This window comes from Cryptomeria japonica, chromosome 10, assembly GCF_030272615.1.
Source record: "Cryptomeria japonica chromosome 10, Sugi_1.0, whole genome shotgun sequence".
NCBI classification, from domain to species: Eukaryota; Viridiplantae; Streptophyta; class Pinopsida; order Cupressales; family Cupressaceae; genus Cryptomeria; species Cryptomeria japonica.
The window spans coordinates 391,590,321-391,604,255 of NC_081414.1; the positions used below are offsets into that span (position 1 = coordinate 391,590,321).

Consider the following 13,935-nt stretch of genomic DNA (forward strand, 5'->3'; position numbering starts at 1 on the left):
ATGACTTCCCTCACTGACCTACATTGATTGGATCTCCTATTGGATCTCCATACATGTCAGCACTGCCAAAAACTACACCACACAAATCAAGAGTGACAACATTCACAATGCTTGTTAATAGCAAATTTAACCATTCATTGTTTTGTTACCTCTAGCTAAACTCTTTTACTCACTCATCCCAACAAATAAGGATTGTTGTAAAATCATGTACTTCTAAACCCGAATTGTCTAGCAACCCCTTAGAAATCATATTTGCATGTAAGTAGGAATCAATCTGTGCATCAGCGTTAGACTCCCTAGTTTTGATTTAGATATGAAATATCTTGATCAATTCATTCTTGCCAAGAGCATCATTGTTATTCATATATAACCCTTAGTAGACTAAGGTACAAATCACCCTCTCATCCACCTTGAAATCACATCATATGTCTTTTCCTTTGACAGAAGTCATTTCATTCTCACTTTTCTTGTTTCTCCAAAGATGCAACTCCAGGTGTAGTTTCCAAAAGGCTTAATCTATATCGCCATCAACATCACAATGCCCACAATGTCTTTTAGTTCCTTCCTTGAGAGAGGAGCGGAATCATATTTTCCTTTTCTTTTTCCCTTTTCTTTAGGCTTTGAAGTCACACGTAGCTGTTTTTGGGTGATTTATATATGGACCCTTTTTCTTGTCCAACTCAAAATAATTGACTTCAAAACAAGCCTCATTGATGTCCTTAGGTTTAGTCTTCAAAATTGGCCTCATCATGTGAGAATGTGGCCTGCCTATACTCTTTGTAAGTAAATCATGATCCAAAAACATCTGTACCCATTTGGATCACCTTCTTGCAAACCTAGCTTATGTCGGCCTACACACTTTGACATTGTTTTCATCTTTAGGTACTGTCAACCAATATATCTATCCTCTTCATGGCAAATAAGGTAAAACTGTTTCCCAGCTGAAGCCTCAAAAATCAACCCATTTTCTTACTGATGGTAACTTTGTCATATTCATGCAATGCACAAAACTCTAATCAAGTTCAAGCATGACCTCCTAGCTTCAATGTTTTTGTAAAAATTATTCAGTGTTCTTCATTAAGAGAATATAAACTAAAATATTCCTCTAATTGAGCAAGTCCATAAACATTCTTTTCAACATCAGTCTCACTGTCAAATAGAGAGATGTCTACTTTGTCTTTTATTTTAAAAGGAGGTTGAACTTGAGAGGAAGAAGGCTACTTCTTTGTGTTCCAGTCTTGAACTCTTCAACCATTGGCATCTCCATGAATAGCCCTGACTTCCTAGACAACACCTCCAATATTTTTCCATTTTGTGAAGATTTCCCAGAGATTGAGAGATGTTAGCAACATCCTCTTCCGATTTGTTGAATCCTTCTTCACCGTTAAAATGTTTCTTAACTCCTCAAAAATCAATGCATTCAGGTTGTTTCCCCTACATTGTACTTATCTCTACTTGCAAAGGAACCAAAACACATTCTTTTTTTGCATCAGTTGATCCAGTGATGCGTATAAAACTGCAAACCTAAAAACTACAAACACACCACACAGAACAGTATCAAATAGAACAAGGAAAACTCAGCTATGATACCAATCGAATCCAAAATCAAGGTGCATAATCCACTCCTTGAACTATCAAAATGAATATAAAGAGCTAAAATCAATAAAAGGCTAATTACCTTGCTTAGGAGTAGAGCTTGCATATTGTAGTACTAGAAATGAAGTTAACTCTTCAAGACAGCCTAGGAAACTATTATACAGTGGAAAGAAAAAAAAATGGCATAGTTAAGAACAACAAAGATTGACCTAGTGAAAACCCGGTGTGGGTTAAGACTCCAGAAGAGTGGGATCAAACAGCCTAAGGCCAATAACTCCAAATATTAATTACAGATTTTACTTCCTCATTGAGGCCTCTACAGACAATATTGCATTGAAAATTGGTATCCAAACACCTATAAATTATAAAAGCATGAGGCCACTACCCTCAAATCTCCAAATTGCACTAACACTCATACCTGCTCAGAATTTCCTCAAAATGCATGCTTGCAGAACACTTTCTACAAATCACAAAAAAAAATTTGTTACAAAAGAATTTCAAATAATCTAGATATCCATAAAAGGTCTAGATTTGGGTTTTCGTCCAGTGTTGCACCATAGCAATAATTGGATACATCTCAACAAGGCAATCACAACAATACAAGTGTTTGCCAACCCCATTTTCTTGGACTTGGGAAGTTGTCAGGACCTTTGCAAAATATAGCATTCATTAGATTCATCTCAACAAGGCAAACTCAAGTGCATAAGTTGCTGATTATGTTAAAGATATAGCTTCATTCAGATTGAAGCAAGCAATATATATATATATATATTCATTATTTCATATATTAATTGACATGTTTAAGACTTACTAAAGAAGAATAATTCCGATGACAGTCGAAATAGTTAGTAAGCCCGAGCAACATTGTTATTGTTAACTAATAGCGGTGAACATTGAACAGAGGGTCATGTCCCCGTAGGGTCATGACTCTATGTGGCATAAGCCACGTAGAAGTCATGCCCCTACGTGGACATAACTCTTCATCCTTTTATTTATAGGCATCGACACTTGCTGTGAACTGAAACCAATAACCGTGGCAATTTCACGAACCAGCAAGCTGTCGATGTTATCATAGAAGGTTAATAGTTAGAGTTATATATATATACATCGGAGGTAAACATATGCATTGCAGTGATCTCATTAATGTCTATCCTTACTACATATTACCAAACTATTGTCTTCTCTATCTCTGATCTAGATTCCTTAACATGGTATCAGAGCCAGGTTGGTAGAGAAATAATAAAATAGTGACACCTCTTTTCTAAAAAATTCAGACTTGCACTCAGAATCAAAGGAAAAACAATCATGGTGAATAGTGTTAGAGTGCAGGATAGACTCGAAGGCGCATCCAACTTTGTCTCATGGAGAATTCAAATAACAACAATTCTTTAAGAACTCGAACTAGATGCATACATAGAAGAAGATACTAAGATGCCCGAAGACGAGCCAGAGAAAACAACCTGGAAAAGACACAACAAGGCTAAGAAAATCATAATTGATGCTGTTAAAGATCACATTCTCCCAACCATCTCAAAACTAACTACAGCTTATGATATGTTCAAGACCATTCAAAACTCATATGAAATAAATAATGCAAGCAGATTGCTCACTTTAAAACAGCAATTAATGCAAATCTACATGAACAAAGGAGAAAAAATCACATCCTATTTCATGAGGATTTCAGAATTGAAAGACCAATTGTCAACTATTGGGAATAATATAGATGATATGGAGCTATCTCTATAGCACTTAAGGGATTACCATCCAGTTGGGAATCCTTTATTCAAGGCATTAGTGCTTGTCCGACACTACCAAAATTCGATCAACTCAAGAATGATTGCACTCAAGAAGAATCTCGACTAATCACAAGAGGATTGGGTCCAAACAAAGAGGGAGAAATTCAAGCACTACATGCTAACACAAGCAACAAAGGGGAGAAAAAGAAGTTCAAACGAAAGAGAGGAAATAATCACAAAAGCAGAGACTTCTCCAAGATTCAATGCTACAAGTGTGATAAATTTGGACACACTCACAGGTTCTGCCTAGAAAGAAAGAAAGCTCAAGCAACCATAGCTGAAGTCAAGGAAGTAGAGAATCCTCTATTTTTCTTAGCCATATCAAGCGAACTAAACTCAAACAAACATATGTGGATAATTGACAATGGAGCATCATGACACATAACTGGATTTAGAGATCAATTTTTAACCTTTGAAGGCCACTCAACTGAAGAAGTTACAATAGGAGACAATTCTACCTATCCAATGAAAGGAATTGGGACGTGCTCAATTCAATTAAGAATAGGAGTTATATTACAATTGAAAGATGTTCTCTTTGTATCAGGTATCAAAAGGAATTTGGTCTCTATTTCAGAACTAGCTGATCAAGGATATCGTGTCACCTTCCATGAAGATAAAGTTCTACTCTGGCCTAAAAATTCTAACATAAAGAATGCTATTCCTATAGGATCTAGAGATGGTAGTTTATACAAATTATGTAATACTAAAAAACAAGCACTAAATAATGAAGTATCAAACTCTAATGAAATTTGGCATAGAATATTAGGACATCTTCGATTTAGTGCCCTACCTTCTATAGGAAAAATTACCGTAGGATTACCCAATCTAAAATTTGATCATGTTGGAACTCGTAAAGGATGTGCTCTAGGGAAGAACTCAAAAGGATCCTTTCCCTCAAGTGAACACAAATCAAAAGTTGTACTAGAACTTGTCCACAATGATTTGTGTGGTCCAATGTCATCACCATCACTAGGGGGATTCTTGTATTACGTGATATTTGTTGATGATTACTCTAGGAAAACTTGGATCTATTTCATAAAACTCAAAGAATCAAATGAAGTGTTATTGAAATTTAAAGAATTTAAGGCCTTAGTGGAAAATCAAATTGGGAAGAAAATAAAGACTCTAAGATCAGATAATGGGGGTGAATATATCTCTGAAAATTTTAAAGAATTCTGCATTTCTATTGGGATTAAGAGGGAATGTATTGTACCTTATAATCCTCAACAGAATGGAGTCGCAGAAAGAAAAAACAGAACCATCATCGAAGCCGCTAAAGCCATGATGCATGATCGAAATCTACATATCTCATTTTGGGCTGAAGCCTCAAATACAGTTGTGTACATTCAAAACAGATGCCCTCATTCAATCTTAGAGAATATAACACCTGAAGAAGCCTTTATAGGAAATAAACCAGATTTAAGCCATCTAAGAATCTTTGGTTGCCACGTGTATATTCACGTTCCTAAAGAAAAGAGAACCAAACTAGAACCCTTCGGGAAGAAAGGCATATTTGTTGGCTACAGTGAAACCACTAAAGGATACAGAGTCTATATTCCAAGACGAAGATCTATTGAAATAAGTAGAGATGTCAAATTTGAAGAAGATGTTGCTTATAAACTCTCTCTAAGTGCAGAAGATGATCTAACCACAAAATCAGATGAAAAACTTACAATTGAAAATCAGAGGGAGAATAGCATAGAAAATCATGAACTTCAATCACCTAATTTCAAGAATGCTGAAAATCCTAACAACAAAAAAAGACCACTATGGGCAAGAAAGATGATTGAAGAAAATAATGTGGAACCCGATGAAATCTTCAAAGAGAATAAGAAAACAAGAAGTCAATCATGCTATGTTGCACTCATGACCGAACTTACAAAATCTGAACCATCAAATGTTGAAGAGGCTTTAACATGTCAAGCTTGGAAAGATGCAATGATTGAAAAATACCAATCTATCTTAAAAAATGATGTCTGGGACATTGTACCTAGACCAAAAGACAAATCAGTTGTCTCATCAAAGTGGTTATTCAAAATCAAATATGCACCAGATGATAGTATTGAAAAACATAAAGCCAAATTCGTTGCCAGGGGGTTCTCTCAAAAGGCTGGAATTGATTACGAAGAGACATTTGCTCCAGTTGCCCGATATACTTCTATAAGAACCATCATTGCCATTGCAGCTTCCAAAGGGTGGAAGATACACCAAATGGACATAAAGACCGCATTTTTGAATGGTTTTATTGAGGAAGAAGTATGTATAGAACAACCTGAAGGCTTTGCTACACATGATAGAAATCTCTATGTGTGTAGACTAATAAAAGCTCTCTACGGCCTTAAGCAAGCTCCCAGGGCATGGTACGGAAGGATAGATAGTTATCTCTCCAAACTAGGATATTCCAAAAATGAAGCAGATTCTAACATATACTTCAAAATATCGGATGGTGACATGTTAATACTTGTTCTCTGTGTTGATGACTTGTTGATAACAGGAGAAGATCACCTCATTGCAAAATGCAAACAAGATCTTGTGGTTGAATTCGATATGAAGGATCTAGGTCTACTGCACTATTTTCTGGGCCTTGAAGTATGGCAAAAAGAGAATTATATTTTCCTAAATCAAGGAAAATACACCACTGATATCCTGACCAGATTTGGTATGATAGATTGTAAATCTCTATCCATTCCAATGGAAACAAATCTTCATAAGCTCAAGAGTGAAGCAGTAGATTCAGAACCTACAGATCCTACATACTATAGACAAATTATTGGATCTCTTATGTACCTGGTAAACACTCGCCCTGATATTTGTTACGCTACCAATGTGTTAAGTCGTTTCATGTGTGAACCTAAGAAGATTCACCTAATGGCTGCTAAGCATATTCTGAGATACTTGCGTGGCACTATTGGACTTGGCCTGAAGTATAAAAATGTTGAGATACAACTCCAAGGGTATTCAGATTCCGACTGGGCAGGAAGTTCCATTGATCGTAAAAGTACAACAGGGTGTTGTTTTAGTCTTGGATCAGCTATGATATCCTGGTTAGCAGAAAATAGTCAGTAGTTGCTCAGAGTTCCACTGAAGCCGAATATATGGCTGACTCCATGGGAGCACGTGAGGCAGTATGGTTAAGGAAATTGCTAGTTGGACTATTTGGGAAGCCCCTAAACCCTTCCCAAAACCCCACTGTGATTCACTATGATAATCAAAGCTGCATCAAACTTTCTGTAAATCCAGTTTTTCATAATCGATCCAAGCATATAGAAATCCCATACCATTACATAAGAGATATGGTAGACAGAGATGTCATCAAATTGACCTACGTCAGCACTAAAGAGCAAAGTGCCGACATATTCACCAAACCTCTTGCAAAGTTGAAAGTGGAGTACTTTAGAGGTAAACTTGGTATGACTAAATTATAATGGAAATTTCTGATATTAATCTTAATCATATGTAATTGATATATTCATGAACATCTTGAATGCAATATTGCATGTATGTGTTATGTCATGAAAGGTGACGATCTTTCATGTGATGTAAGTGTAAGATCGCTATTGTAAGGTGACGACTTTCACAATAGTCTGATCTGTTATCAAGATTGACTACATTAAGTGGCTGTCCCGGAATGTGCCGGAAATCTTGATACTAAATTTGCTATGATGAGTTATTGAATTGTTATTATTAAATGATTGTTCCGAAATATGTCGGAAATTATGATAACAATCATATCATGATTGACTACATTAATTTGTTGTCCCGGAATGTGCTGGATATCATGATACTAAAATTATTTCACCTGTGATAATGACAATGTTACAATTGTCACTAGAATCAAGGTTGTAATCTGATAAGACTTCAAGTAGTTGTTGTCCCAGAGTGTTGGATATCAGATAATCCATATCTCTATGAGATATGAAGTATTTCACTAGCAAGTGTTACTGAGTGAATGATCATGTCAAATGAATGTTATATCTAGAATGTTGTTCCTTAAACTCAATTATGAAATTCAATCCTCTTTTGCTAAGAGGGAGTGTTAAAGATATAGCTTCATTCGGATTGAAGCAAGCAATATATACATACATACATATACATACATACATATATATATATATATATATATATATATATATATATTCATTATTTCATATATTAATTGACATGTTTAAGACTTACTAAAGCAGAATAATTCCGATGACAATCGAAATAGTTAGTAAGCCCGAGTACCATCGTTATTGTTAACTAATAGCGGTGAACATTGAACGGAGGGTCATGTCCTCGTAGGGTCATGACTCTACATGGCATAAGCCACGCAGAAGTCATGCCCCTACGTGGACACGACTCTTCATCCTTTTATTTATAGGCATTGACACTTGCTGTGAACCGAAACCAATAACCGTGGCAATTTCACGAACCAGCAAGCTGTCGATGTTATCATAGAAGGTTAATAGTTAGAGTTATATATATATATATATATACATCGGAGGTAAACATATTCATTGCAGTGATCTCATTAAAGTCTATCCTTACTACATATTACCAGACTATCGTCTTCTCTATCTCTAATCTAGATTCCTTAACAGATTAACCTATTGGAACTGATATGTAGGCTTCTGTTTACGGAAGGTTCGAATCCCTCTCATTCCATATATTCACCTTAGTCTTTTTTTTTGCATCGTATTACCAAAATGATTCGAACTGTTCCAAGAACCCAACATGCATTTTTATTGCATTGGGCTCTTTCATTAACTGATGGAAAAAATTTCTGGCAAAAGATGCAGAATAAACAGATAGAAAACTAATTTGACCAATGAAATGCTTATTGAGCAATTGCTAAGATCAATTTATGATCCTCGAAATGAGAGAAATGACTCTGCTATCTCTCATATAAGCATGGGGAGATTCTAAGGAGGGTATGCCTCACTGCCACGATGTGGAAGACACCATAATGTGACAATTGTGTCAATGATATGAGTTGATCTGTGTCTGAACTTTAACAGAAAATGGAGAATGTAGATCTGGCAAAAATGCAACCATTGGTAACCATGCTTCAGCAAAACATGGATAGCATGAACAATGTGAGTTAACGACACAGAAAACTATGGATCATCTTCCTCAACAAACGACCCAACCCAGTGCTTCATTGCCTGCATGCACTTGGCTTCAAAGTCAATGATTTCTTCCCTGCAGAATCAATTCTCTCACCAAAAGCACCAAATCAAAGATTTTCATTTGGGTTCACAAAATTTTATTCACCAAATTAATGTGAAAAATTGTTGGCCAAGATCCAGTCACATGGATATGTCAAATAAAGCAGTTTACCAAATTACAAGAAGTTCCATCCCAACGAAAAGTAATTATTGTACCTTTTTATTTGAAGCCACAACAATTCATATTTTGTATCGTTGATTATGTGGACAGAAAACACCTTATTATCACATTGTTAATCATTGCAGAATAACTAATGACGTATTACAGAAATAAATATTTGGACAATTTTTTGATCAGCTAGCCAAGCTTTCAACTGAAAAAATAAATTTAAGTAATACATTGACCAGTTCACAGCCCTGAGCCTGCAAGTGGAAGGTGTTTTGGATGACAACATGCTAGGTTTGTTTTCAGGAGGACTGAAAGATCAAATTCAACTTAACATAAGGCTTCTTGCAAACCCTTGTCTAACAACCATGATGAATGAAGCCAGGAGAGTAAAGGCAAGGCATTTGACCACAGAAAAGTCATCAACTAGTTTTAAGGATCATAGCCCTCCAACATCCCCTCTTCCATAACCAACTAGATTGTGCTTCACATGTGAAAAAAGATAGAGCAGAAAGAATCTATTCTATACTGAGAGAGGATTGAATGTAAAAAAGGAGGTTATTGAACCTGTGGATGAACAAGGGGAAGTATCAATTAAACAACCACCCTTTCCTATCATGCTTTATCCTCAAATTCATTCCTAAAATAGAAACAGATTAAAATGCTGACCGAATCTAGTAGCAGTTATAGCTTCATAGATAGCAAACTGACAGTGCATCTATCTTGATTTATTTATATAACCCAAACTTTCAATTCATGATATCAAATGGTGCTACAGTCAGTTGCTCAGGTAAGTGTCACAACATTAAGATACCTGTGGGTGATTATTCATTGGATAGCACTATCGTTGCTATTCCCATGGTAGACATAGATGCAACAATTTTGAGATAGACTTCTAGGAGCTTTTCATGAATTTTTAATCAAAACGTATACAATTGCAACTTTCCAAACTAGCAAGTGTAGTCTCCATGATGGTTAATTCTTGCTAAATAACAAATTTGCTCAAAAAGATATATTCAATATTCATGGTCTAATTGTTTTTGCTAGAGATTCAACCACTACCACTATCTCCACCAGTAAATCTCCAAGGTGTTACTGAAAGGTTAACTCTTTTGAGATATGCCTAACAGTCTTCCTCTAAAAAGAGGTGTTGTCTGTGAGGTCCAATTTTTTGCAACTCTTGACACTCTCGTCTTTCATAATTTTGTATGGCATAAACATATCTCAGACATTGTGCCTATTGTTAAATGGTTAACTTTATAATTAGTTTACCTGATTATGATGTAGACTTGCTTTTCCTCTACGAGGATGCTTGCTTACTACTTGATTCATGACTTCTTGTGTTCATCAGTCATTAATAATTATTATTGAAAGGTCATGCCTATTGCTCCAATGGTTAAGCATATGTTTTAATATTTTATGTATCAGGGCTCTTTGCATGTTTGCTTACAATTGCTTTGATTAGATGAATTTTGATTAAGTCTTGTAATGGTAAGATTAGAGATCCGTTGGTTAAATTGTCACTCCTATATTTTTAAATTGATCATGTGAAATAGAATTAAAACTTGAAGACACTTATCTTATTATCATGTTCTGCATCATTGGCAAATATTTACCTTATTATCGTTCGATGACTAATTGCGATTGGATTGATATTATGCTTCATCAAGATCCACAATTGTTGCATCATAGTTACATCCGTTGTGTTGCAATCAATTGATCATTATGTGATGTTAAAGACCTTAGTTCAATTTCGATGTTGATGTATGCTTGAGAGTGAATATTGATATAAAATTGCTGCATCTGTTTAATGTGTTGATGAATGCATGTCTTATGTAAGGCTCATTCATCTTACAACCCGTCACACTCATTGTAACTACTGATTCATTTTGTGACACCCATTCAAGTACAATGGTGCCATTCAATTTGTTTATGCTAGTTGATTACTTTGACCCTCCATGTGATACTTGTAGATGTTTATATTATGATTCAAGGCTTGTGCTATGCTTTTATATAGGCTGATACCATCTTATAATATTTGACGAATTGTTTTACCACACTTTGTGGAGCAGGGAACAACAACAAGGATGACCAACAACGGGAACAACCCTACAAAGATTTGGAAGAAAAAATATCTTGTCAAAAGGACATAACAACCAAGATATTACAAATATGACAAAGGCTCTTGTTTGATATAACATTTCATTCTTAAGGAATGTAATGATTTAACAATCCCTATACATATAATTATCATTGGTAAATTGATAATATTTACTCCATGAGGATGTTCATAATTTGCAGTATACTCTACAAGCTAAGCGAATTACGACATCCACTATTATAATACAAAGAACTATTAATGAATTACCATGTTGTGAGTGTCTCTATCCGCACTTGTTGTAAGATCTTTGGTAATTGCGAGTGTCGTTATCCTTTGTCAAGATTTCAGCGAGGTTGTACCCCACAGTGAAATGTTGTGGCCATTCCCACTATTATTTGTGAGAATGTAAAATTATGGCTAAGTCCCAGTCCACATGTGGAAACTATTCTTTCTCAGTCTATGTTGTGGACAAGTCCCAGTCCACAAGCGAAAACTATTCTCTTTGAGTCTCATGACAATGAAACGCTAGGAATTTGTGTCATTGCACTATAATATATAAGTTATATTTAATAAAATTACATAAGAAAGGTCTAAAAAATTAAACCTGTTATAATTAACAAGGTTAAATTAGGTTATTTGTTTTGCTAAGTTGTTCACATTAATATGTTTTAGGACATTGGATGCCCCTTGAAACATCCACATAAAACAAATTTAGTTGAGGGAAAGTATGATCTTAATAAAGTTTGTTGCACGGAAACAAACCTGGCAATGCACAAATGCCACTCATTGGAATGAAAACGATATCCTGTATCCTGTTATCCATAAATATCCCTCACTGAAAAGAATACAATATCCCTTTATCGATGTGAATGGCAAAATCTTCAACAAAATTGACTGAAATTGTGTAAAATTGTTAGTACCATGAAATATTTGGAATTCTAAAATGTTTAAATTTTTTAAAAGACTTGCCAAGTAATATAAGATTCTACACGAAGTTATCTGTCCTAACAGAAAACTGGAGAGAGAAAAATTAGAAGAGGATATCACAAGTTTGAAAACTGTTAGTAGTAAGAGCATCCATCCATGTATCAAAGTGAGAAACCTAAATTCCATTACATAATTTTTTTTCAATTGCCAACATACAAAGAAAGATTCCTCTCAAAGCATTAGTAAAGCTTAAACAGCTAGTGTGTTGTTTGTTATTTCCGGAACCCAGGCTGTTTGATCTTAGCATTCCTACCCTCAAAAAAAGATGACTGAAAACAAAAATCAGAAGAGACTGGCAAAAATTACAAAATTGAGTACATAAGTAAAGCTTAAACAGCTGGTGTTATTTAGGTACCCAGGTTGCTTTCTTTTAGGCCAAAGCATTCTTGCCGTACAAGAAACATGATTGGAAGAAAAAATGGGAAGAGACTGCCAAAACGGCACAATTACAGAAAGCTAAAGAAGATCGAATCGAAAAATATATGTATCATATAGACGGTAATTAGGAACCAACTCCAAATATGTTCCAAGGAAGCGAGTACTTAAGAGAAGAATTACAAAACAAGGTAAAATTAAACCTCCATGAGGCTCCAGCGTCCAAAAGAAGTTGAGCTTTTCACTCGGAAGAAGGGGGCGGGGTTCCGTAAGACTGCCCGTCCGGCATTTGCTGTTGCAGGTAGGGCTGCCCGTCGGTCATGCTGTGGGGCTGTCCGTAGGCCTGCCCATCGAGAATTTGCTGCTGCTGCTGCTGCCACATGTGGTGGGGGGGCATGGCGTAGGTACGAGGCGGCTGCATGTAAAGCGAGGGGTCCATCTGCATTGCAGCAGGGGCAGGGCGGCCGAGCATGACAGAAGGCGGCTGGCCAGGCATGGGCTGGGGCATGGGCAGGGGCACGGTCATGTGGGGGTAAAAATAAGCGGCGTCGCGAGCGAGGGGCAAGGCGTCAGGATCCTTAGCATTAGGGTCATCACGGGGCACAATGTCTACAAGGAAATCAAAGATGTCAGTGCGCGTGATGGCTGCAGCAATGTCGTTCTTCTGCAGAGTGCGGCGCTTGTTCTCCTCTGCGTGGATCCAAGACCGCAGCGTCAGCTCCAGTATGAACATCTCGCAAGCTTTGGCGAACAGAACAGGGGCCTCCGCAGATATCATGCGCACATCCTCATCCGCCTTCATAATCTTCTTTATGCGAGCCAGGGGCAACTGATGGTTCTTGAAATCGCTCGCCTGCTCGATCTCCTGCATCTGAAACGCCCAAAAAGAGTGCAGCTGCTGCTGTTGCTGCTGCAACACCTGCTGGTACGCTGGCCCTCCAACCGGCTGGTACATTCCTCCTCCTCCTCCTCCTCCTCCCCCTGCCCCAGCTCCCGCCTGATGTTGCTCCATGGGCTTCCTGCTTTCTCTCTCAACTCTACTCTCAAAAGAATTTCCAAGCGCCAACCCACCTGCGCTTTCAATGAATCTTCCCGCTATCTTAAGGCCTTTTAAGTGTATTTGTGGCAGGCGCGCACTGTAATCTGCACCCGCCCAAAAACAGCAAGGCACGATTATTCTCTCATTGGCTGCCCTGCCTTTCTTTTTCTGCTACCAATCTCTGTCAGTTGCTTCCCCAGTCCCCCCGATTTCTACGCAAAACTTCCAATTATCGCCAATTTAGTAACGAAATTTGAATACAAGTGTTTTTATACACTCCCTCCCGGATCCAAAAAACATTCATTCTAATTTCTACTCGTAGAGCTTTGCTTTTTGTTTCGACCCGTTCCGCCCGTTACTCAAGCCTCCCTTTGAAAACGATATGTCCAACCACAAAACTACCTTATCCCAATCGCTCATGCCACAATCTAAAACAAAATATGATAATTGGTTCACTTGCTTCCATCACCCTTAAAAAAACAATAATACATAAATATTTAAAAGTAAGGTAGCTAATAGTTATAATGGTTAATGGTTATTGGGATAGTGCGATGGTTAGATAATTGATTGTTGAGTTATCATATTGGGGATGGAATCCCTTTTTTTGACTTCATTGATTCATAACTCGAGGTCTCTTGATTGTGACTTCGTTGATTCATAACTTAAGGTCGAAAGTATTTACCTTTTATAAAAAAGGTAGTTGATAATTATATAAATATTATAAA

At 36.8% G+C, this 13,935-nt stretch overlaps 1 protein-coding gene across 1 annotated transcript; it reads right to left on the reverse strand.

The window, feature by feature from the left end:
• Positions 1-12,119: 12,119 nt before the first annotated feature.
• Positions 12,120-13,582, reverse strand: LOC131038539 (nuclear transcription factor Y subunit C-1). The gene has a single exon (XM_057971001.2). The coding sequence runs from the start codon at positions 13,181-13,183 to the stop codon at positions 12,413-12,415; it is 771 nt and encodes a 256-aa protein (XP_057826984.2). The 5' UTR covers positions 13,184-13,582; the 3' UTR covers positions 12,120-12,412.
• Positions 13,583-13,935: the final 353 nt, after the last annotated feature.